The sequence below is a fragment of the Leptonychotes weddellii genome, chromosome 14 (genome assembly GCF_054177405.1).
Source record: "Leptonychotes weddellii isolate Sample4059 chromosome 14, ASM5417740v2, whole genome shotgun sequence".
Taxonomy (NCBI): domain Eukaryota; kingdom Metazoa; phylum Chordata; class Mammalia; order Carnivora; family Phocidae; genus Leptonychotes; species Leptonychotes weddellii.
This window is the reverse complement of record NC_138382.1, coordinates 17963454-17990352: the sequence shown is the minus strand read 5'-3', so window position 1 is coordinate 17990352 and position 26899 is coordinate 17963454. Positions and strand designations below refer to the sequence as shown.

Here is a 26899-nt window from a genome sequence, read left to right as displayed (position 1 = left end):
TACAATTTGTGTGCTGTTCCAACAGTGTGATCTCGCAGAGATTCTAATTTAAAAACACAGTGGCTAGTAGGACACATAACAAGATCAGACTAGATACATAACATTCCCTCAGCCCATTTGGGGGAACTCCGGGAAAGCTTCAAGGAAATGTGAGATATGACGAACTCAAAACAACACACAAAATATTGACTGCAGAATACGACACAGGAATTTTCCTAGGTTTTTTCCTTATAAATAAAAGATAAATGATATTTAACTTATTTCAATCTATCAACAGTTTTAAACTGAACATGACCTGTGAAAGAAATCATTATAACTGTGTTTCATTCCATTAAACACAACTAGCTTATTGTCAAGAGAACAAACCGCCTCTCCAGGTTTCGGGCTCACTTCAGCATTTTGCATTTAAACTGCATGGATCACTGGTTTGGCTCATTTACCAATGAAGGTAGAATAATATTGCAGAGTTAAAAAGGTGCTTCATCAGATTTCATTAAATCTGGGAACATCTGCACTTGTCTGGATGGTGTGCATACATATAAAACAGATACATACGTAGTGATAAACAAATGAAGGTCTGTCTGCGGGGGCTTTAGATGGGTCTTTGCCTCTTGGGAGGAAAATTTCGTTCCCTCAGTGGAAAAAATCATGGCCATCTACATTCCCAAAACCAAGTACAAAAATCTAAAATTGGCCCCTCATCACTTTCGGCAGCAAGTCAAAATGGCACCACCTCACAACATAGCCATGCTCAAGGGGACACAGAAGAGCTGGTGCACTGAAAATCCCACAGTGTTACAACTGAAAACTACTGGACAGAAGGCATCACCGGGGCTGGGACAAAGACCACACACCACAGAGAAGAGCTGCAGTAGGAATGTATCAAGTGAGTTTGTAATGGGGCTCTTCCTTCTCACTTGGTTTGTGGCTCCCTATCCCTGCAATCTATTTTTCAGAATAGTCAGATTATGTGACTGTTACTCCATTTCCGGCTCAGACACCAATAATCTGGAATCCCCACCAGATCCACAAACAGCACGTGCTACTTTGATAGCATGCGGCTCTACTGAGTGAGTTCTTCAAATTAGTTTTTTAGGTCACAAAATTAAATTTGCTATATTTTAATAATTAAATCCATATATACACAATATGTCTGTCAGTAACTTCGCTACAGTCTAATAAATCATCCTTTCCCTGAGAAAAGGCAATCTGCCATCCCATTCAAAACAAGGTATGGAAAATGAAATAGATATGAAACAGCATTAAAAATATACTTGATGAGTGAAGGGAAGGGAACCTGTTCTGAGCTTTAGATCTTCCCTATTTTGAAGCAACATCCAACATAAAACAATGGGTTTTTGATTTAGATTAATCTCTCCACTGTACTGACAGTAACTAGTAAGACTGGGAAAAGAAACAAAACAGCCTTCTGTTTCCTGGAGAAACGGCTGCCAACCAGTCCTAAGGTAGGATGCTACTTGTGTTTTAGCAGTTCACACAAACAATGAACACTAAGAAGCCAGAAATGACCCAACACGCTCCCCTTTCAGTCCTCCTGCACACATTCTCTCCTTCAACAGCAGACAGTCGTGTCGTGGGTGAGAAATGCAGGTTCTATCCCTGGTGACCTTGGGAGGTCGGGTAACCAAAATACATCCCAACGCGAATACAAGTGCTTCAAGCAAACATGGCTGGAAGAGACATATATACCTAACTCTAAAATGAAAGCTTTTGCAACCTTTTAAAAAATGTAACATGCTGCTATTTTCTGGAGTTTTATGAAATAAAAACTACTTGTGAAATGTATTCATTTCTCATCTCTCCCTCATCCCCAGAGCGTAGAAAGTGTACGACAGATGAGTCTACACGGCTGGTTCTGATTCCGCCTTCTTTCCAAGGGAGCACTTCTGAGGAAATAAAGGTTGCCCCTTCCCATTTATGATGTCGTCCAATTTACTACCAGTATTTTCTTGTGGTCAGAGGGCCACATAACAGAGCTCAAAATAGCCCATTAAAAAACAAGCCACAATCAGACTAGGACTCCACCACCGCCGCCAGTCATCCCAGAGTTGTGATTTCCTTTGTTAAAAGACAGAGGCATAATTGAAGCAATATCTTCACTTCAGATTGATTATCAGGCGACCCTTATCCGCATCTTCACTCAGCAATTTGAATTTTAATGAAAGTAAATGGAATAATTAGCATTTCAAAGTGTGTTTGATACACTGAGGGGAAAAAAAGAGAAAAGACTTTTGTGTATAATCTATACACAAAAGAAAGTATTTGGGAGGGGGCAGAGAGAGGAAAGTATAGTTGTATTGTCTTCATTAGAATAATCTAAGGAACTGCTTGTACCAGCTGCATAAATAGAGATGTGATATTGTGCTCTTTTCAGCTAAGATTTTTCACCTTTATTATCCCTTAAGTTTTAGCACCTTATTTTATTACTTGTTACCTTCATCTGGAAGAACAAAAATCTAAGCAGAGTTGGAGTGATTGCACAAACCTATGAATTCCAGCAGGATTTCTATGCAACATTAACGCTACCATCACCAGAAAGAATTTCCTAATTGGGTCACTGACTTTGCCAAAAGGTACATCTTTCATCTAGTATTCCAACTACAAATGGACACTAGCCCTTAAGAACACTCATCACAAAGGAGGAAGAGTAGCTGGGAGATACAAAAAAAAAATGTACATTTCACCAAAAACAGTATGAAGGTACTCTATATTTGCGGAAAGATCAAAGAAATCAGGTCATTTTACCATCAGCGCAATCTCCATCTTTCTTTTCAGGCCTAGGCCAGCAACGGGAGCTGATTGCAAAGGAAAGAAATATTATGAAAAACAACTGTCTAATCCCCTTAGGAGAGAATTTCTGGGAACATGTCAACTGGAATTGGTGAGAATGTGATCCAAAGTTTCTGAGGAAGCCATCCAATTTCACATGAGACAGAAGGCAAAATGCTGAATTTCACTTTGTGGTCCTCTATTGCCTTTTGCCCTTTTGATGGAACAAAATTTAAAAAGAGAGAGCAAGCGAGCGGATGACACACACTAAGATCAGAGCTAAAATGGAAAGGCCACGTACCCCAATGATGGCGTTCAGTTCGGCCATGGTCACCTGCTTGGCCCGTTCCACAGCCTGCACCACTTGTTGCTGGTGCTATAAATGAAGATCAGAAACAGAATACAATTATTTGCTTTCTAGTCAGTCAAGAACAGCTTTTCCTAACATGTCCTCTAACTTCAATTACATGCAAAACAGGATTTAGGGGTCTCCATATTTCAAATAAAAGCCCCCAGTGGTGGCTGACTAAATGTCTAGGGTACACTTGGGTCTCTACTGCAGAGAAGTAAATGGGCAACCAACTGTACCCCCACGAAGGACACTCCCCTACAACTGGTAGAAGCAGCTTAAATTTTACTTTGATGTCAGTGGTGCGCTGTGGCCCAACATCTTCCACTAATACTAACAAACACGACAACACAACCCATCCCCCACCTGCTTTCTTTGTACCCCCTTTTCTCTGCCATCTACATAAAAATTCTGAAAAATATTTCCTGGAAGTATTTATTTTTAAAATTTCTCCTGGTAGTTGTTACAGTAAGCACTAGAAGGCCATTTAAAATTAAACATTTACTGTCTTCTGAAAATGTGTAAAGTGTTCATGTTTTAATTCCTGTCATGAAGGGCTGCATATTTAAAAGAGATTAAAAATGTATAACTTTCACTAGCAGTAAAGTCTAAGGACTTCAGGTGTTTCTTCTCCGTGCAACAGAAGACTAAAACCTACAAGTTTCATTTATTTTTCTTCTGGAAAAACTAGGACAGATAGTATAGGAAAATCCCTCCCTCTATCCAGAATTCAGTTCTAAAGAGAATGAGCAAGAACGGAGTATCGGTAATTTGGGTAATATTAAAAAAATGAAGTAGCACAGAAGTCTCTGCAAGGGGGCACTCACCCACTTCTGGACATACACTTGTGTGTCCACAAGTATCCCCCCAAATATACATATTATTCTCAACTAAATACACTTGAACACTCTAGTATCTACATTCTCGAATTTGGTCTAAAATAGGTCTGTCTCCTCTGGACTTTTTTCAACTAGGTTTAATGAATGAAGAGCCAAAAAGACTGTTCTATGAGACAGGCACTCCTCTGTGTGGCTAGGAAGAATCTTTTGACTGATCCTAGTTGAGAAATATAACTAACTTTCTCTCCACTGATTTGAAGTGAATACGAAGCTTAGCTAGCATATTGCTTAATACACACAAAAAGTTAAGCCATCGATTATATATATGAAATTCCCCTTGAGGTACATCGTATTACATTTCCAAACTCTCAAAAATACCCAGTTCCTGCGATCAACTAGGGTGACCAATATTTCCACGTCCCAGCTGTGTAGGGTTAGAAGGGGCGTGTGGAGTGTGGAAAAGAAAACTGCTTTAGTTACCCACATGTGGTGTTTTCACCCTTGATTTCCTAATAAGAATGTGTATTTTTTGCCTATTAATCTAATGGAAAGAAAAATGTCAAACAGATCACTGCATCTTGAGCTTTTAATAAACTCTGAACATTAAACTAGATATCGTTGATTTTTCTCTTAATTGTAAGAGTTTCAAAACAAGGGCCTAAGAAACAAACCCAGTCTTTTTTTTTTTTTTTTAAGATTTTATTTGAGAGAGCGTGTGCGCACGTGCACGAGCGGGGGGGAAGGGGCAGAGGGAGAAGCAGACTCCCGGCTGGGCTAACCCTAACCCTAACCAGATCCATGAGACCCTGACCTGAGCTGAAGGCAGAAGCTTAAGGGACTGAGCCACCCAGGTGCCCCAAAAGTCTTTCTAGATATCTCCACCCATTCTCTTACTCTTTAATAAAATATTTCCCAAAGTGAAATAACTCATTTCCTTCTCTGTTTGAAGAAAGTAAAAGTCCTAAAGATTTATAAAGACACTAGTAGAGGAACAGAGACGCATGCTCAATAAAGTGACCAGTAACAGCAGTTTTTCCTCGAAGCTACCCTAACCAGTATGTTAACCTACAAGCACAGAGTTCATGTTTAGATTTAAAGCAATCTAATTGTCAGAGTAGTGAAAAATGGCAGTACTCGGACAACAGAGAAAAAGACAACATGTAGGACGACTCTGGGATTTTTCTAATACTCAAAGTGAGTACATGGATAGAAAATGGTAATGGATTTTCCACCTTTTACTCTCCAACATGCAACAACGGCTGCTCAAAACTTCAAGAAACTGAAAGCCAAAGGACCACACAAACACCCTTCCAAACTATCACTCACTCCACTCATGCATCCATTCAACAAAAGCCTTTTTAAGTTCTTACTGTGTCCAATTTCTGTATATTACTGAAATATTTCCGTATTAGTGTAATATCCTCTACTTTATATTACACATTCAAAGAACAGTTCCTTAAGACAGACATGCAGAAAATACAGCTATTAGGGGCCTTTCTACCATGAAGATTGTTCAACTCTTGCTTCATAACCTGGACTCCAACTGCCAAGACGGGGGCAAAGACGCCTTAGGGCAGTGGGGTTATCTTTCTGGCTCAGCATTAAAATCAAGCGCGTTTACTGAGAAAAACAGAAACACAGCAGTGAACCAGAACACTGACATCTGATGTTCCTATAGAAACTCTTGCTAAAAAGCTAAAATGACAATGGAAGTCATGATTCAGCTCCTTCATTTCCTCTCATGGCAGTGGCCACGGGCTAATAACCACATCTGAACTCTACCTGGAGTTCAGGATTTTACTTCCCTAATTCTGCTTACAACTGTGAATCATCTGCTGGCTTAAGGACCTTTTGAACAGAAGCTCCCTAAGGCAAAGAATGTCTCCTCCCAGTGTGCTCTGAAAGCACCAGAAACACCCTGCCACTGCTCACTCAGCCACGTTAGTAACACTGTAAGAAGTGCACCTCAGGAAAGAAGGGGCAAACGATCACTAAAGAAAAAAAATGAACACTCGATGAAGAAGCCCAAAATCCTCATAAACTGACCCAAAGGTAGAATTTTTTTTCCATTTTTAAGAAATAAGCTCTCTGACTCAGAAAACACAGCAAGTTTTTCACATCTCCTCAGAACCCTGATGGTTTTCCCATTACGTCTGCCATCTCTTCCCCTTTTCTTCCCCTTCCCCATCTGTTCCTCTCCTCCCATTCCACCCTGCATCTCATTTCCTCTCCCACTTCCTGCTTCTCCCCTCTGCCACCTCACCACAAGTGGTGACAGCCACTCTAGCCCCAGTCAATCTGCAGAAAGCAACAGTCCTATGGCCTCTTAGTGCTCAAGCTGCTCCCTCACATAGGGGCTCCGGATTGAACTTTTTCTACCAGCACCACCAAATAAAATGCTACTAAGAATGTATCAATAAGCCTAAGGTGAGAGAGGGGGCCCCTAACCGGGACTTGGAAGGGGGGGAAGCCCAATAATTTATTCTTTAAAATACTGTGATTTATAATTTTAAAAAAGAAATCCTTAAAAAAAAAAAAAACCTATAATGTGATTATGGTTGTACAACTCTGTAAATTTACTAAAAATCACTAAATTACACACTTAAAACAAATGGATTTTATGATGTCTAAGTTATATCTCAAATATTGTGATTTAAGGAATACAAGCATGGATGGAGGCACTAAAATGAAATTCTATACATTAAATCACTTTCCTACTTAACTTTCATAAAATTATTTTTTGCTTTTTTCAGGAAAAGTCTTAAGAATAATTTTTTCAACAAGAAAGAGACTGAAACAATAGAAGTCATAAGTCCAACAAAGCCTGCTGAGAAACAGACCTTAACAAACCACTAATACATGTATAACAGGTATTTAATGTATGTTTTGGGGAAGAGATGACAGTGACCATACCTGCCATGCCAATACTTTAGGGCATGGCAACAGATGTAGTACTTCCAATAAAAACAAGAAAAAACTGCTACAACTTAGAATTTTTTTTAATACCCACCCCCTCCCTTACCTCCCTTATTGATAAGGGTAAGTAAAGAGGTAAGTGGGTAAAGGCAGCGGTGTAAAATGAAATAGGATTTTTATAATGAACAACATTAATGTTCCTGACATGTGACAAGAAAAAGTAAGCACTTGGAATAATGGCCCCACTACTCCTCAAAGAATACCCAGACATAGAGCATCTTACACTATACAGGAAAGCAGGACATAAAATAATACTAAGGGAGGTTATAGGAAGGAATGCCCAGCATACTTCCTGGAGCATCAGGAAAGGCTTTGTTTTCTTATTCATTCATTCAATTATTTATTAAGAACCTACTGTGCGCCAGGCAACTGTGGCGGGCACTGAGACTAGAGTCATGAACAAGACACTCGGTGAATGAATAACACTCACGAGCCACGGTAATATCACAACTGGAGGATAATTTCCATGAAGAAAATTACAGGATGCTATGCAATCACTTACCTTTTTTTTTTTTTTTTTTAAGATTTTATTTATTTGACAGAGAGAGACACAGCGAGAGAGGGAAGACAAGCAGGGGGAGTGGGAGAGGGAGAAGCAGGCTTCCCACCAAGCAGGGAGCCCGATGTGGGGCTCGATCCCAGGACCCCAGGATCATGACCTGAGCCGAAGGCAGACGCTTAATGACTGAGCCACCTAGGCACCCTACGCAATCACTTATTGGGGAAATACCTAATGGAATCTTAGGGCTGAAGGAAGATTTCCTGTGGAGGCTGACCCAACAACTGGGACATGAAGGATGTGCAAGAGTTCTGTGGATGAAACAAGGAGAGAAGAATCCCAGGCAGAGAGAAGAGCTTGGGCAAGGTCCCTGGAGGAGAAAGGAGCTGTCAAGGAAAAGAACGAACGTGGATGGCTGCAGGAGAACAGGGTAAGGGGAAAAGTTGGGAGAGACGAAGCAAGGTGGGACTGAAAGCCTTCTCAGGCATGGCAAAACACACATGCAAACTTTAAAATGGAAGAAATATTCACAAAAAGAACAACAAAGGCAAGCTCCTGAAGTCACATGGGTACGGCCCGGGCATGCTCTCTAGAACCACGTACTAGCTCTCTAGAACCACATACTAGCGGAAGTGAAATCTGTCAAGGCAGGAGGAGGCCAAACACTGGCAGGCCTTGCATGACATGTGGAAAACTTAGACTTTATCCTGATAAGACATTTTTTTAAAAGACAGATATATTTATTTGTTTATTTGTTTGAGAGAGAGAAAGAGAGAGAATGAGCGGGAGGAGCAGAGGGAGAGAGAATCTCAAGCGGACTCTATGCTGAGTGCAGAGCCTAACGTGGGGTTCAATCTCACAACCCTGAGATCATGACCTGAGCAGAAACCAAGAGTCAGATACTTAACCGACTACACCACCCAGGCGCCCCCGGGGAATACATTTTTTGTTAAAAATGTTAAAGCAGCTGAGTGTTATCAGTTTTGCATTTTAGTAAGATAGAGCTGGGATAGTAAAGAATAGTAAGGAAGCTGGACAACAGGGAGGTGAATCAAGATAGGGGGGAGAGGCTAACGCAATACTCTAGGGTAAAAGATAAACTTGCTTGAACTTGGACCGAACGCCCTTCTGCTCACAGGACTCATTAGCCACATGCACATAAAAAGCCACTCACTCAGAACTAGTAAAGGCCTTAGAAATCATGAGACCCAGATGGCAGTGGTGCCCCCAGCACCGTAACAACAAACTGACCAACAAAAGACTCTTCACCTTTCCAAAAGCCTACAGATTTCTAAATGCTGCCCTGGCTGAGCGGACTGGAAGGGTGGCATTGTATACTATCAAGCACAGGCCAAAAGCCATTACTATATCCAACAGAAGAGTTTCCTCTGTCACACCATACCAAGTAGTCTGTCACTCTCTGCTTGATCAGAACCTCTGGAAGGGAATTCACCAGCTCATGCACAAGCGTTTTCTATGTGGGGATAATGGACTCTATCTAGTATTGATTCGAAATCTAACTCTCCTAACTTCTTCCCATTGGACCCAGTTTTGCCTCTACAGTCTCCTCCACTGGAGTGCACTTCAAGTACATGAAAATGGCCTAATGGTTGTTTTCACTTTCTCTATTCCAGGTTAAATATCCCCAGGCCACTGGCTTTAGGCCACTCATCCTCTGGCCACTCCTCGGTTGTGTTCTAGGTGACAAGACAGAATACTCCAGGGATGGCTAAGCAGGTCAAATCTGAGTGAAAGTGTCACTCCATGCCCAGTAAGTCAGGCTAAAATCCTACTCGGCCTTTTTCAGCAACTCTACCAAGTGTACTGGCCCCAAAGAAGTTTTAAATTCAAATCAGCCCTTCCTAATGGTGTCCCAAGAAATGTCAGTCCCACAAGAAATCAGGTATTACTTAAAACAAAAAAACCCCACCGGGTTTAATTTGGCTAATACCTGGTAAATGGCAGGTCTTCTCTAAGCAGGGTTCTCTAAAAAATTTTAGCTGTGAAACTTGGGACTAAGGCTTGGGAAGTGCTGCGCAAGGCTTTTTCCTACTGATCATTTAGCCTCACCTTCTCTGCTCTCACCCACCTGAGGACAGAGCATTCTTGCCTGACCTGTCCAATAAGCTCTCAAGTCTCTGCTCTCCAACAGAACTTTCTACGATGTTGGAAACGTTCTAAATCTGTGCTGATAATCTGGTGGCCACTAGCCACATATATGTGGATACTGAGCACCTGAAATGAGGCTAATGTGACTGGGAAACTTAATTTGTAACCTTACTTAACTTTGATTAATTTTAATTTAAATCTAAATAGCCACACATGGCTATGGCTACCGTATTAGACATTATAAGCTCTACTTAAAGTATTTTAAAGCTTAGCTCCAGTTATAATCCAATCATCACCTAACTGAAAGTCAAAGAAATGAGTAGCTTTCTCAAAAGCACCTTAATTTTTTCGACACATATAGGTAAGGGTTGGCAAACACTGCCTCTGAAAGGAGGCCTACACTGAAACCTGCAGAGAAGTTCTGCCTCCTGAGAATCATTTACTTGCTGAGGTTAAGCAGGCCATAATGCCACTATAAGGATCTCACCAAAAATGCAACTGTCACTAAAATGCACAGTCACACAGAACAAGTCAATTGGCCAAACTGAGGAACACGGGACAGGATTATGATCCTTGATGCCTCATTCAGTATTGTGAGGAAAAAAACAGACTTTAAATGAAAGGCTGTCCAATGTGAGAATCCGAAAACGGGACAAAATCCATTAAAGCCCCAGTCTAGGTGTATTAGTCATTTCAGGACATTCCTTGGATATACGGCACTGTCGTAACATATTACCAGCACTGACAGAACGGCCCCGACTGGAACGCAGATGCGTCCTGTGAAGGTTGCTGGCATTTAATGAACGATATCTGAAGATGATCTTGTGGGTGTCATCGCATACTTATCAGGGGATCTCTGGTGATTTCAGCCAAGCTCACCTCCATCAAACCATGTTATCACAAGCCACTGGTTCCTTACAAAGTTAACAAGCAGTAAGACGAGGTAACCGGGTGCCATTATGAGGCGAGAACACTGCCACCAGGGCATGTAACCACTGTATTTTGTTCATTTCCTCCCTGAGGCACAATATGAAAGTGACTGATCACATTTTTCAACTTCCATTTTACAATTATTCTATACATGCAAAATGTGGTTCAGGGCAATTCAGTACCATATGAACCCAGGTACCAAAAAAAACAGCATCTGAGATACACTCATACCTCATATCATAAAAGGGGTTTGTTTTCCATCAAATGAAAAAGACCAAATTTATGGCATGTCAAAAATAGAAAGTCAGGTATCATAGCTGTTCTTGCTATTGGAATTGGAGAATTTACATAAACACGTATTACCACCATTATGTACTTGTGTACTATTTTCTACTATTTAAATGCAACGGAAAGCACCCCAACAATCTGCAGAATTCTAGAGGAAAATACTCTTTGGTTCTACTCATTAGATAGGCTAACAGGTTAATAAAAACCAAGTTTTGAGTTAAAATTGAATGTGCACCACATTCAAGTTGGAATACTCTCTTTTCCCTAGGTAAATACAAGAATAAAAATAAAAGGCTTAAAAATTTCACTCTTAATTTCCCTTTTACACCCTAAAATTTCTAATGACCAGAGGACTATTATTAAATGTGATCAAAAGAATGATTTAAATTTCCTATGAAATCAATATTTTCACATACAAGGAAGAAACAGCTGCTGACTGGTAAGGCCAGGCCTCAAAGCTGGGGGTTCTGCCATCATGCCCCCTCGGCTCTGAGAGGATGAGTCCACAGGGCTCCCCCAGCAACCATAAAGCAGTTCTGCCTCCACTTAAGTAACTCAAGAAACAAGAAACAGGGGTTGGGGGGGGTAGGGGGCACAGGAGACAAGTCAGTACTTAGTAGCATCCTTCAATTTTGCTGAGGCCCTGTAAGGTCTAAGGGTCTACAAGATATATCCTGAAATCCCTGATGAAAAAAGAGAGTCCATTCATACACTACGTGTAAAAACAAAACTAATTTCAGCTAAGCAACCAGATATTTGGAAAAGATCCAGTCCCCAACTGGATTGAGAAGTTTGTTTGTCTAGATAGCTTCGTGGGCAAAATACAGACCACATCCCAAACTGCTGCTCCTTCGGAGGTCAGCTCTATAGATTGAACACCTTGAAGGGCTGTCACCGTCTGGGTATTTGCTTGCTGGTTGGGGAGAGACAGGTGGTTGCTAAACTGGAAAATTAATTTTTGGAGCTAGAAGAGAATCACCGTTGGGGCTACCAAATATGCCTCACCGAGATTTTTAGCTAGTTCACAGCCCTGATTTGAGTTTTAATTTACGCTTTTGTCCTCTATAAGGACATAGGAGAGGAAGATAAGCAATCCATTCTTTCAAAGGCAATGAGTAAAAAGGGGAGGGAGGGCTGGTTCCAGGTCTTCTCAAAAAGGAAACTCAGAGCTTTGCTCCAACTGCCGCAGCAGGCACTGCCACGACCCAACATCAGGAGGGGCTCACCGTGCGCCACACGGCACACATGTAATCCCAAGTATGCATCGCATGCTGCAACTAACCTCATGTACAGATGAGGAGACTGAGGCTTACAGAGGCGAACCACTTGCTAAAAAGGTCACCCAGCTTTACTTGGCTACAGTAAGCCATGTAATTTGTAACAGAGAGGCCAAGACTCGACCCAGATCCAACTGTCATCATTCTGGCATCTCTTGCTTATGGAACTGCCAACGGGGAGTTGATTATTTATAGCTCCTCTCCTGCAAAGGAGACCCAAAGCAGGAGAGAGAAGAACTTCCCACTTACTACGTTGAGATTTGCCTTTTAAAGGAGAAACTTGAGGGCAACAGAATATAGATCAGTCTTACCCATTCCTAAAAGCCCAAAGTGGGAGGAAAAAAAAAACAGCTTCAGACAGGTGAGGACTCACTCATGAGGCTTCTTTAAATTCTGGTATTAGGGATCCTATAAAATTTTTAGAACTGTATGTGTGGGATGCCAGGGTGGTTCAGTCAGTTAAGCATCCCCCTATTGATTTCAGCTCAGGTCATGATCTCAGGGTCGCGAGATCGAGTCCTGCGTCAGGCACCGCACAGAGCTTGGAGCCTGCTTAAGATTCTCTATCTCCCTCTGCTCCTCCCCCTCCCAGTTGCGTGCCTCAACTCCCCCCTTAAAAAAAAAAAAGAGGAAGAAGAAGAAGAAGAACTATGTGTGATACTCACTTTAATGACAAAAGTTATCTTTGTCTAATGCCTGGGACTTCGGAAGTAGTCATATATGAATGCAACAAGCACATCATTAAAATATATATTGGCTATAATTCTAAAAAATGTTTTTGTGAAATCTACCAGGAAAATATTTTTCCTGTGATTGTTTCCTGCAATACACAGTATTAAGTACTTCTGAACTACAACTACACAACTTATTTCCAAAAAAGTGTGGCACTTAAAACTATATTTATTTAATAGTTGTCATTCAGTATTATACGTGTATTTTTTAAATTTTAGAAAATGTGGTATACTAACCACAAGCAGTATTAAGCAGTATTAAGCAGGTACATTAATGAGCATGGGGGCTAAATTAACAACGGGCTTCTAAAAGTATGTGAATTTACCTCTCGTTCCTGTCAAATTCCAAAAAAAAATTCCTCCAACCACTGTCCTGTACCTTATATGTACTAGTCTTCAGGGAATGTTTTTCTTTTTTCTCAATACAATCATTTCATTTTTAAATAAAAACGTTTTAAAATAAATTCTAATGCCGCAGCTGCCGTTTTGGCAGTGAGACTGTCACACAGAGAGCCGGTGTTAAAAGATCAGATTAAGAGCCTTCAGACCTGGCACTGAGTGACGCTCGCAGCCATGCAAGAGTGATTTTCCATGCCTCTGAAGAGACAGGAAATAGAATTCATCTTCCTCTAATAACCTGCCTCCTCCCCTCCCTCCAGATTACGGTCCATCTGGCCTCAGGACAGAAGAGAGGAGTCTGATGCTCACAGAATGCCCAGAAGATGAAACGAGGTGGGCAATGTTCAGACACAAAACATCAGAGAGGCCTGGGTGGGACAGGAACAAACATGTCTGTGGCCCACACATTAATAGACACACACCTTAAGAAACTGAAAAAAGAAGAGCCAATTAAATCCAACGTTAGCAGAAGAAAAGATACACACAGAATCAGGATTTAGAAAACCATGACACAGGTCATTCATTACACACAAATCAAGGATTTCAACCAAGAAACGTCAAAAGAATCTAGGAAATAAACAGTAAGTGGTGAGATCACGATGCTGTCTTCCCAGCCTCAAGCAGAGAAAAGGAGTCCCAAGTGTCTCCCCGTGGCTTTCCTCTGTGGGGTACAACTCCTTTCTTAGCCAATTCATTCCAGTCCGGTCTTGCTCGGCACCACTACCATTACACATTCTCCTCCTACTGGGCCTGCTCACACAAACAACACAACTCATGAGGGAAAACAACCTATTTGCAAATCAGCTCCACCAACACCCCCAAGACCTCCTTCCACTTCTGCATATAACCCCACAGATCCTGGGAAAATGCCATGGGGATAAGCTATACCACTGATTATAGATAGGGGGTCTATGCCTGCAAAGGCCTCAAGTCTCATACCACCCCAGGGACAGTTCGAACTCTTCCCTCCACCTGGGGTAGAACACCTCAGCATGGTTACAGCTCTGTGGGTTATATACACATTCTTCCCATCCTCCATCTCCATAAAGCAGAGCTACTTCAACTAAGAAGAAACACACACTGGTCTGGATTGGGCGAAGCGTGGCCCAGCTTCCCGAAGAAATGCAAACAGGCCTCTTAACTCTCCCTCATCACTCCACCCAATCTAGTCACAGCAAATCCGGAGCAGAAATAGGCAAATGGGGGTATAGTGGGTAGTGGTTTTGTGGTCACAGCTAAAGGGCGAGAAAGACAACTCCTCCATTGTTGTTTGTGGTCCAGAAGAACCTTTGAATTCAGGATGTTAACTCAGGTCCATGGTTTGTGAATATGAGCACCTCCGTGGGATATATATCTGATGAAAGGTACCCATGGTTACTGAGATCCAACCCAGTTCAAACCAAATAAGAATTCACACAGTAATTCCCATTATCTATAACACACACCCATGCTCAAATACCCGCTGCAGGCCTACATCAGCACATGCCCACTGGTGGGCAGGCAGATGGACAGCTCCCCTGGAAAGCAAGGCCACAACACAGCTAAAGAAGTAAAGGGTAGGAGGAGAGTGCCCCGGTGCCTTCTAGCCCACAACACACAGCTCGGTGGCTGAGACACACAGATACTCCATTAGTTAGCTTCTTGCCTTCTCACAGAAGACCTTACCTGAGCAAATGACGGATTCAGTAATCCAGAAGCAAAAATGATCTCTTGAGCACTGTCACCTAAACTTTGTAACTACCAAAAGCAAGCGAGCAAACAAAGAGGGGTAGAAGCCACAAGGATGCCACCATCCACAAGAAATGCACCTTCTCATTCCAACACGAGTGCGTCTGCACAGTGTGTGCTTCCACCGCTGGTGAGCAAGAAGCAGCAGGTGAGCCACACGACAGGCACGGGCCCGGACGATGCGCGAAGTCTGTGGTACCCAGAGCACCGAGTCCACAGAGTCCATCCTGCGTATCTTTTTCCAAGTGCACGCACAGTGTTAGGACTTCAACAGGTAGTAAGTTAACTTTTTTAAAGCAGCTAGCCAAAAGTTACATTAGTTTGTTTACTACGTAAAGCACTTTCTATGGATGTGTCTTCTGCCAACTCTTAATGCCCAGCGACAAAAGTGTAGAACAAACCCTTCTGGGCAATATTTCAATCCACCTTATTAGATGCCATTATGAAAAACAGTCGTAATTCTGAGCAACACTACATCGTCCAATGACAGCAAAATATTTTAACAATTGAATTTTGCTTCACACATTAGAAAATGTTCCATTATATGAACACAGTTATACTCCACTGAATGTTAATAAGGTGTAGAAGTTGGAATGTGAACACTGTATCTTAGAAATGTGCCATACAAACACCAAGAGACTGACAAGGCCGAAGAGTCAGTTCCACAATCCCTTTTCTGCAAAACCACTAAAATGGCACCTTCTAGCCCAGTGTCTCAAACCAACTGCCTTACCTCTTGGGACAGGAAGGGAATGACTTGTGCACAGATCGCATTCAGCCTCTTGACAATCTCTGCCTGCATTAAAAAAAAAAAGGGGGGGGGGAGGAAAGCAATAAAGAGAACAGTCAGCTGGTTACAAATTCCCGAAATATTAACAGGATGATATTAAAACACACTTTATATTCTGGCTGGCGTATTTCCTAAGGAAGAGGAAAACTCTCAGCAGCAAGCCCATTAAAAGGAGGCAGTGACAACAGTGCCACATTAATAGCACAATTTATTAACCAGCATTCATCTTAAAAAGTCTACCTTCAAGTACCAGGACAACATAAAAAGGAATTTATTTTCATGACTGGAAATCAGTTTTCAACAGGACCCTTGTTCATTCTAATACGGTTTTTCATAAAACCTTGAGTTTTTAGTTTGACAGTAAAAATACATTCTTCCCACCATCCCAGTTTCTCCCAGTAACTCATTGGATTTCTACATTTGTGGCCTTTGCTTCAAGTCCCCAACCTTCCAAAAGAAGAGCACCCAACCAACCCAAATAAGTTGATTAACTCAGATCCTTAAGTTACAAATTGCTAGGGAACAGCATGTTTTCTTCAATCATGAAAATTTCCAAATGGGTCCCACCAGGGTTTTCACTGTGCAGAGGTAGACCATGGTAAAAATTTCCCTATACTTAACAGAAAGGGATTTGTGTATATATATAAATATATGGAAACTAACCTTTGGAACATTACTTATTCTTGAACTAGGGATCTGCCAAGTCCTAGCAACATCAGATAATAGTTTATTCTCTAACAATTTTTGTAAGTATAGAAATTTTCTATCAATAGGATGCTACAGTAAGTTAAAGAAAGAAAAAAAGAAAGAAAGAAATGCCACCACCAACTTCTCTTTAAAAATCTACCCAGAGCTTCACTGATGTTCATCTTAGTTTGTATTATCAGATGGCTCCTTATATACTTCAGGATGGGACATGTAAACACATGGTTTTCCGATACACATAAATGCAAAATATCTTATATTTTAAATGGTGGGTGGGGTGAAGGACAGGCGAGAAGTGTCGAGAGGCAGAAAATGTAAAAGCAATTACTATTCCTGAGACATTCTTAAAATAAATTCCATCCAGGGTCAGTTTCTCATTTTATAAGAGGACAAAAATGCTTTTTCTTGCTAAGTCATTACCAGAATGACAGCGACACTCTCCTTGTGCAATCTAGGTTTCCTTCTTTCATCAGCAACCCTTTTGACTTTGCGGCTATGCAATCTTTTAAATGCCAGCACCTTAAAAACTTTGCCAGCCAAGAGAAAACACAAATTCACCATGAAGGAAGTTTCAAACCTAAGCTTTCCCTCCCAGCCTGCATTCCCAACCTCATGGACAAAAACCCAGCACCAGTAACGCAGCAGTGAAGAAGGACCCAACTGTGCTGACCTGATTTAATTTACCGCACTGGCCCCATGGAGCATTTAGCTATCCTTTAAGAATGCTTAAAGCACCATGAAAAGCTGCAGTGGGAATCACCAAACCACTCTCCACCTGGACAGACATAGCACAGTGGTTCTGGGTGAGATTCCAGTGTGAGCTGAGAGAATCGAGTAGCATTCACCAGAGAGCACTGCGTCTCAAAGGCATTTGGCTGTTGAGCTTTTTGTAGGGAGAGATGGAGGGGGAGAGAATAAAAGATAATGAGACACTTTGGGGCAGACCAAACTGATGATTCTAATGCTTAGAACCATCTGCCAAGCATATTTTCCTCATTATGTTGTTTACATAAATAAAATAGTCCCTTGCTAGGAGGGTTTAAAAATGTGTGGGCACATTAGAAAACGGAGTTCTTTAGTTTGCCTACATAATCTAGGCAATAAAAACTACTCTAAGAAAACTTGCTCGTCAGGCAAAATAAAGACCAAGAGGCATTTATTTGGCCTTCTTCAATTTTGGGCCTAGGCTATTTTAAGTCTGAGCAACTGGAGAAAAAAAAATCTGCATTTTTCTTAAAAGTAAGTGTAGAAAAGTAGAAAAGTAGATTTATTTTATTCATGTATGTTAACACACATAACAGAAAAAAAGGGGAGGATCCTGCAAACTTTTTCTTTATAGGTCTCCTTTTGCTTGAAAGACTTCTTAATTTCTTTAAGTTGTCATGCCAATGGATTTTTCATGGTCAGGCTAATTGGCGGCAGGGGGGTGGGATGTGTGTGTGATTTCATAAAATTAAGCAGGTCATTCCTCACTTTGAAAGCTCAAGTTGCCTCGGAAACACTTCTGCTTCCATGGTCAACTAATTTTGCCTCTTTTGTCCCACAGGACCAAGCGTTAGGGAGGCATCATTTATTTACGGGCCTTTCCACTGGGCTTCAGTGATCAGCCAATAATACTGTGGACACACACTTCTAATGGCCTATGTTTTGAAACTGAGTCTAATCTAATGGCGTGGGGCCCAAACTCCTTTTCCAGCACAGCCATTAAAGGATGTAGGTTATTGCTGTTGTCACCATTGATATTTGTCATTGTAATGTAATTAGGGCCCTAAAATGATGCATTACAGCCCTTGGCACAGCTTCTATTAAAATCTTTTCTTCTGCTCACTGAACTGCGACCTGCTTTCTGATGAATAACAGACAGACAGCTTTAGGGTAAGGAGCAGATTCATCAAAGAAGTATTTTTCAGCTTTGGGGAAAGGGGGGGGGGGGGAAAGGCAACCTAGGAGGAAAAGCACTAGGGGAGGAAACGCCACAATACACATTTGAATTTCATCTGACCACTTGAAATTCTGATTGCATCTGATGAATCTTGCTTAGACAATATATTCCCAGTCTTCGAATCACATGGTTAATCAGGGCTCTAATCTGCTATCCATCAGCCTATGTCAGCGCTGTAGCTTCCAATCAAATTGATAGGTGATGTGGCTCATGCATCCCTGAGCAAGTACATTCACAGATAGCCCATTTAAACAGACCAAGATTCTGAACTACTGCTGTTAGGGCACTGCATGTTATTGTGGTATTCGAGGCTTTACAGACACTGATAGACTATTGTCTTTAGATGCTCGCGGTATTCCAAAACAGCATGAACGGCCCCAGTAGAAGGACAACTGTTCATGCCAAAACATAACAAAATAATTTGTTTTTACCGCCACAGTCTGTCGAAAGCATTAACAATTTTTGATATTTCGATTATGTCTTCCTCTACCCACCAAGACAGTCATTTAAAAATAAGTTTCACACATGAATGCTGACAGGCTAACACCTCCAAAATGGAGATGGCCAGTGGCCTAGTGGCATGACCAGTTGGTAATGGAACAGAAAAACATAAGGAAGAAGGTTTCATCGCTTTTTTTCTTCATACTCCAACTCAAGAACTGTTGGAAAATGCTTTAACTACCTTGCATCATGGGAAAGCAACATCATGCACTGAAAAGAATGCCACAATTCAATCATTAGATTAAAAAAGTAACAAATGCTGAAGAACACAATATCAAATACATATTTTCTTTATCACTTATAACAAATTACATTAGTCATTTAAGTAAGACAGAAAACTGGTTAAGCCTACCCTTGAATTGAATTACATCCCCTCAAATAGTTGTAATATAATAAAAATCTAATTTTTATTTAGATTATTTCCGCCTATGTGATTTCCTTAAAAAATTAAACAAATTTTATTTTTATGACATAATAAACTTGAGAGAAAATACAGATAACTTTATTTTAGTAATCAAAGAAATGTATCAAAAGCAATTATTGGTTTAAAAAATATTTCTTGGAGTTTTAGTCTCTCATCAAAATAGGAGCAACACTACTGCACAGTATTATTGAAATAAAAGAGAAAAGCAAAACATTATTTGGAAACCATTTTAGCAGCCAACCAGAAAACAACAACAAAACACAAACAATTATAGTTTCAGAAAAAAATTCTGGAATAACATCTCACAATTAATTTGCTTTCTACAGCAGTTTCTTTGCCAAAAACGTTTTTAAGAGAGACTCTACCTTATTAAGCGTTTATCAAGAACATACATTCACCAATTATATAAAACACTTCAAAAAAGTGAAGAGAAATTTCTTCTTAGTCTATCTGAAATCCTTTTTGGAGTAAGTACAAATAAATCCTGCAACCCTCTCCTTCACCCTTCTTTTACGTCTACACAACCAAAGACTGTAATTTTTTATTTCAATCAGAAAATAAATTATCTTCATTTGTTCATTGATCTGTTCCAAATTTTCTCAGAAATGGCCTAAATTCTGGAACTGATCCTGCTTGCCCCTAGATTAAAAAGTCAGAGGACTAATGAGAAATTCTTTCCGACTTACTAAAAATCCAGGCTAAACCTAAGGAAAAATACTCAAGTAGTACTATTTCTCAAAACTGACAACTCAAGGGCGCCTGGGTGGCTCAGTCGTTAGGCGTCTGCCTTCGGCTCAGGTCATGATCCCAGGGTCCTGGGATCGAGCCCCGCATCGGGCTCCCAGCTCAGCGAGAAGCCTGCTTCTCCCTCTCCCACTCCCCCTGCTTGTGTTCCCTCTCTCGCTGTGTCTCTCTCTGTCAAATAAATAAATAATCTTTAAAAAAAAAAAAAACAAAAAAAACCTGACAACTCAAGTTTTTATCTTGTTATCAAAATTCAACTTTACAAAAGAGATAAGCATATACAATGGATAAAACTAATTTTTGTATTAAAAAAAAAAAAGCCAAACTGGAATTAAGGCACAGAGATTTAGACCAAAGGTACGGCCATACTGTCAGCACTGCTGGCAAGCTGGTAAACCAGATGCCTGGGTTTTATTTTAGTTCAGGTACTTATTTGTACAAAATATTTTATGCTGCTTAATAAAGCAATAAATGAAGTGATAACATTGTGAGAATCAATGTGATAAGACATTTATCAGTTTCCATAAAGGACTGATTCAAACTACTAAGACTTTTCCTTTTGTAAGTATTAAGACTTCTAAAAGCTCTCATCATCCCACGTCCTTTAATAAGAAAGAGGTACTATCTAGGAGTATTCAATTAGTCTTACCTTGAACGATATGAAAGTGCCAATATTCAACCAATTTTTAGTCACCACCCAACCCCCGCCTCCTCCAGGGAGTTGAACTAAAGGAATGATTCTCCTGACAGTAATACCTCAAAGCAATGTCAATCTGCTGTGTTTTGAACTCGTATCTATGCTAATCTACAGAGTGCAAAGTATGCTATTAAGTACCCAGCATGTAGTTCAGTTCACTGCATACACTGAAGTACACTGTTTGTCCCAACAAGATATAGGGGTGCTACTGTTTGCGATGCTAGCGCAAGAGTACGCAGGGCAATGCCCTTCCTGAAGAGTATCACGGTATACCTACATTTCATGAAACTATTCCCATCCGTCCCCAAGGTAAAGCTGCATTTTACTGAAGCATTTTTGCCACGAGTAGAAAAAAGTGCCCTTTCCTCTCATCTCTTGAGCTTTCTATAAGGTCTTTAAGGGAAAAGGGAAATCCCAGATAGATGCCTATTATCCTTACTACACCTTCTGGGCTCTGGTTATTGTGTTTAAATACAGCTCCAAATGTTTGAGAGTGATACATTATCAAGGTTAAGAATGACGATCATTGTGCCAGACATCCAATTACTCCTACAAGGTCAAATCATTTCGGTTCTCAAGTCTGAAAAACACTGTAACTAATGTTATCATGATTATACTCAGCTCCACCAGAGGGGAGTGGCAGGGAAAATGGGGGAAAAAGATGGGAGGGAAAAGTGGGATGTCAGGAGTAGGGAAAGAAAATGACTTTCTCTGGTGAGCTTGACTTCAGCCTTCGAGGAACAAGGTGGAGCTGGTCAGAGAACCTGATTACTCTGAGTCCTAAGACACCCATGCAAATGTTCATTTCCTCAGGCCCAGGATGTCACAGCAAGGTCTGCTAGCTATTGTCTGATTTCTCTTTTCTCTCTCCCGGTCTCTGAATCCATCAATCAATCTCTCGAGTTGTTTTCACCTTACTCTTTCCTACTGACATAAGTGTACTACAGGTGCCTTGGATGCTGATTTACAGTTAAGCATTATCATACTTAGCAAGAGTAGAGAGAGCAAAAGTATTCCTGGTACCCACAGCAGGTGAAGATCATCTACCTTAATTTTTCCCAACATGATCTATGTGATTAAACTATATGTGAGAAACACCTAAAGACAGAGGAACTTTGGATATTGGAATAAAACCAGTAAGACAAATAAAAACACTAATGGTCCTTACAAGCTCTCATCAAGGATACCTACACCTCCAAGAAAAGCAATAAACCGCCTTCTCTACACTGAGAGCCATGCTCTGTTTTTCAGTCTATCCTCTTACGGTAGGCTTAAGACCTCCTTGTCTGTTTTCTTCTTCTCTCCATTTTCCGGAAAACCTACGTCTATATCCACATTCCCCAGCATTTCCTTTTCTCTCGTCCTTTCAATTCTAGCAAGACCTCTATTGGTTTCCCCTTCCCCCTCACAATCACATAAAATTTCAAGTCTTTGAAGTCGTAACTGTCAAGATACCCTTCCAGCCCCTTAGACTGTTTTCTCACTTAGATAAATAGCCAGCTCCTATCAAAACCAAAGTTGTGCCCCTCTGCTTGAACTCACGCTGCTGCTGCTCTGCCAAACGCTCCCAGGGTCCAGGCAGAGCAGGCAAGTGAATCTGTGGGCCCCCACCTGGCCTAGAGCAGAAAAGGGGAAAATCATCCAAAAAACGGGGGTGTATAAAGCATGCAAGGATGAGGGAGAGGTCCCTGTGCCTGATCTTCCCAAGGCTCGCTGCCTACTCACCTCTTCAGTCTCAGCCCATGGACACCTCACCCATCTCCACTCCCCATCCTCCGACTCCTCCCAGTCATTCTCGGGCCCAGTACAGTCCTTTCTCCACGGCATTTGTGATCGTCTGAAAGCATCTCACATGTTTTTGTTTACATGAACAGAGAGTAGTGCTTCTCAAACTTTAATGTGCGTACTAATAATCATCCAGGAATCTTGTTAAAATCTCTGCCTGAAGTGGGGCCCGACAGTCTACGCTTCTAACAAATTCCAAAGTGACACGGACACCGCGGGTCTACAGACAGCACCCCGAGTAACAAGGTTCTACAGAATGCAGGCTCAGTGAAGGCAGAGATCTCGGTCTACCGCCCCCCTGTGTGGTAAGTAGAAGACACCCAAAAATATTTGTTGAATGAACAGAAGCAACCGCAGTTGACTTAGGTGGTAGGAATCTCCTAAAATCTTTCACAAGCACCCTAAAATTGTTTGAGACTAGTTAGAGCACTTCACTCGTAAAGGAATATCCACCTGGAAGACCGGCTTGTACTCTGGTTTGGTTTGTTTACCTTCCCAACGCACATCTTTTCTGGCATTTAGGATGCCATGCTGCTCCAAAAGAATAATAAGTAATCACAGTGGGCAACAAAAGGAAATGCAAATTCACTCTAGACAATTCCTGACTGCTAAGTAAATGACTACAACTTCCATTCTGAAACCTTGGCAGGACATGTGTTTCAAAAGGTATTTTAAGAAATATGATAGATAAAAGGAGATGCCACTCAACCTCATTCCTGAGATTACTCACACCAGACTGCTGAGCACCTCACCCACAAGAACTGGGGTATTTGTTAGAGAGCACAATGGGGGAACACCTCATAGGCTGAGTTAAGATAAATCTCCACAAGGGTATCTCCAGAGTAAAGCCGGGAGAGAACTCTAACAGCCCAAGGAAGGACCGGGCCCGAGCCATGCACTGGCATCCATGCTAGCACAGGAAGTAAAAAGAGCAGTTCCTGGTAATTCGAGGCACAGCGGGTCACACTCGAACTATCACACATGCAGGGCAGTTCACACATGCCAACCCCACTCAGAATGTGGTCAGAGCCAGGCTTCGGGAGCCATAGACACAGCGGCAGCAAGAGGACTCCTACAGAGAACACACCTTTGGATTCCCTTCCAAACAAAGGCCAGAAATTGCTGGGACCCATGCATAGATTCAAATATGCAAATCCCCTCTCTACCATCCCTGACAAACCTATTTGAATACCCTCACTATAGGGGGATGTTTTTCCATAGAATGTACTAATTCCTGCCGGGTTTTGTGTGCTTTTGTCCTTGGTGCAGTGTATCTCACACAAAAGTCCACCATCACTCAATGATTCCTCACCCAAACTCTGAATGACTCACATAGGTGTGACTCCCACAGGCCGAGAGAAGCCACCTGTGACAGGCTGGTTAAAAAATTTAAAAAGAAGAAAGAAGTCCCACACCACAGACTGAGGCCTCTCTATAATCAGAAAAATAGCATTATCTCTACAGTCAGGTTCATATCTACTTTTTCTTTTTTTTTTAGTACTTTACGAGATAGGTTGAGAAAATTAAAGGTATAAGAAACTACTACCATCCCTTTTGTTCCTGTATTTCTAGCTACTGTTCAAATGTATTTCAAGCTGCTTTTAATTATACTGTGCAGGCAGTTTAAATATTTAAACGTGTACCTTAGGAAAAGCCAAAACCACAAATGTATGGCTGCCTTTCCGTCCATTCAACAAATATTTATTAAGCACCTACTATTTGCCAGGCCTACTTTAGATGCTGAGACACAGGGGCGAACAAGACAAAGAAGTCCTGGCTGTCGTGGAGTGCACCTTGTGGGGGAGGGAGCCAGAAGCAGACAGGTAGACGCAGAGGAATTTCAGATCCGGGAAGTGCTGAAGAAGGTACAATCGGGGTTCTGAGAGAGAAGCCTGGGGCAGGGCATGGATCTGATTTGGATGAGATGAATAAAGGGCACATAAAGAACTGACTTAAAAGCTGAGATACGGCTGGAAGCAGCATCGCCCAGAGCAGCTTCTACACAGCGTCTTGCAGATGTTGTTAACAGGTATCATACTCCCTGCCCAGATGACCTCACCGGGCTTAAATAGAGTTAAATAGGGTCCTTTGCCGTTGCACAGCTCAGACCTCCCATTCGATAGCGCTAGGTACAAATATTTGGAAAGGAGCGCAGGAAAAGCGGTACCAATCAAACTTGACTGCAGAACCCTTTCTTCTCAAAGCTCTTAGAGCAGATCACACTTTGTGGGCAACTCTGAGCTGGTCAATGGTTTCCAGGCCTGGCTTTACACCAGCATCGCCGGTGGATCTTTCACAAACACCAACGCCCAGGCCTCACCACAGACCAATGAACTCACACTCTTGGAGGGCAGAACCCATGCTTCAGTGCATTATTTTAAAGCTCCCCAGGTGATTCTAATGGCAGAATTGAAAACCATTAAGCTAGAGCACAGGACGTGTGCAATAAAAAAGGGAGTGGAAAATAAGGACAGAAAGGGCTCACAGGGTCAGCCTGTGGAAGGTCCTGAATGCCACACTAAAGAGCCTGAACTTTATTTGCAAGGCAGCAAGGACCTATCAAGGACAATTCCTGGGAAAGCTATGATAAATACCAGACAGGTCAAGACACTCCAGTGCATTTCAGCCCTCCACCCCCTTCTTGTCACTGATTATATTTGAATGGCGGTGGAAGAGATTTATAACCACAAAACATACCACAAAAGGAAAGATGGAGGATGAAAGATAACTTCAGAATAGGAACAATATGAAATCCCATAGCACCACAAACTTGGGAAATTCAACAAGACGTTTTCAGATTCACTCCTACTCTAAGCTAGCAGCTATGGTGGGAATGGCAGTGAATGCCGACTTGATCTGGACTCTGAAGTGTTTATAATCTAGTACAAAGACCAAATGCAAATTAAACACAGTAACAGACAACATGTGGCTCCTAGGTGGTACACACAAGAGCCCTAGAAATGAGGGTGGGGGTGGACAAAACCCCTTCTGGCTGAAGTCTTCACAGAGGCTTTGCGGAGAGAGCTACATGTGAGCCATATTAATTCCACAGTTTCCAATAATGGTCTACTCTCCTGCTAGGCACTGTGTCATAGTCTGAGAAACAGAGGAGCTGAACAAGACAGGATTTACAGAGCCCATAATCTAGCAGATGAAACAGACACTGAAAAAATATAAAATGCACAGTATTTAAAAATGCTTAACAGAGGACTCTGGTTCCCTGAGTAACTGAGGGTGAAGTGAGTCTTAGAGACAAAGGAGAGAGGGGCAAGGAAAAGGGCAAGAACATTCCAAAAAGGATCAGCCTGCTGCACCAATGCGGGACATTCATATTCAACAAATAGGACAAGTGAAAGGAAGGGGGCAGTAGCAGCACCAGATGTGGCTGACGAAGCAGATCCACAACAGCCCAGGGTACTGGTATTATCTTCCCCCAGGATGGACCATCCTGAAAGTAATCTTAAATATATAAGGCAGCTAAATGTGCCAATCATGGTCATGAGCATCGTCATTACCCTAACGTTCACGGAGTTTCCCCTGCACCAGATATTTCACTTCAGTGCAGAACAATTCTAAGAGAATTACTCTGTCCTCATTATACAGATAAAGCCAAAGAAGAACCTGGGTAAGTAATTCACCATGCTCAGATAGCTGGAGAGAAGTAAACAGATGCGGGAGTAACTGGGAGTAGATTCCGAGAGACCAGATGACTGACTGGGTGTGGCGAATGAGCAAGAAGGAAAGGCAATCATCACCTGCCCCCAGGTTTCTGGCTTGGGAAACTGGGTGGATGGTTCTGGCATTTCCTGAAATAGAGATCACTGGACCACAAACAAGCAGGCTGGTGGGGGATGATGTCATCTGGGGACACTGAGAGTTTAAGTATTTTTGAGACACTGAATGGAAATGAGGACTTGGTTCCATACGAGACTCTCAGAGGAGAGACGCAGGCTGTAGAAAAAATCTGGGATCCATCTATTAAGCAGAGTGCACAAGGTCACCAAGGTAAAGGGTAAAATGAGCAGAGAAGAGGAAGAGAGCCATGATGGGAATTCTGGCTGGATTTCCAGGAGTGGAGAAGGACCCCTAAAGAATGACCCAATATGGACAGATACCAAAGTGTTCCCTGTGTTCCCCTAAGCCTACATTAGGCTTGGTGACAGAGGGGGCAAGCACAGGAGACACGCTGCACAGGGAAAACTAGCAGCACGTCGTGATCTCCCTAAGATCTGGAAAATTAGAAGGAATCCATGATCCCAACATGTAAAGCCTGGGTATGGTGTTACCAATCATTAGGACTGGGAAGTCACAAGGTTAGTTTCAAGGTGTGTTGTGGGGAGCAGTTATGTAAGGCAAAGGGAAAAAGCTGAACTCAGATGATGAAACATTCTGGAAA

At 41.7% G+C, this 26899-nt stretch overlaps 1 protein-coding gene across 11 annotated transcripts in view; it reads right to left on the bottom strand.

The window, feature by feature from the left end:
- TLE4 (TLE family member 4, transcriptional corepressor) overlaps positions 1 to 26899 on the bottom strand; it is a 141162-nt gene that overhangs the window by 89728 nt on the left and 24535 nt on the right. For 4 of the 11 annotated variants that reach the window (XM_081802865.1, XM_081802866.1, XM_081802867.1 and 1 more), the window contains exons 5-6: positions 15649 to 15711; positions 3092 to 3166 (exon numbers count right to left, since the gene is read on the bottom strand). In XM_081802865.1, the coding sequence (XP_081658991.1) occupies positions 3092 to 3166; positions 15649 to 15711 (138 nt within the window). The remainder of the gene's footprint in view (positions 1 to 3091; positions 3167 to 15648; positions 15712 to 26899) is intronic. The other 7 variants (XM_081802872.1, XM_081802874.1, XM_081802875.1 and 4 more) reach the window with 2 other exon arrangements.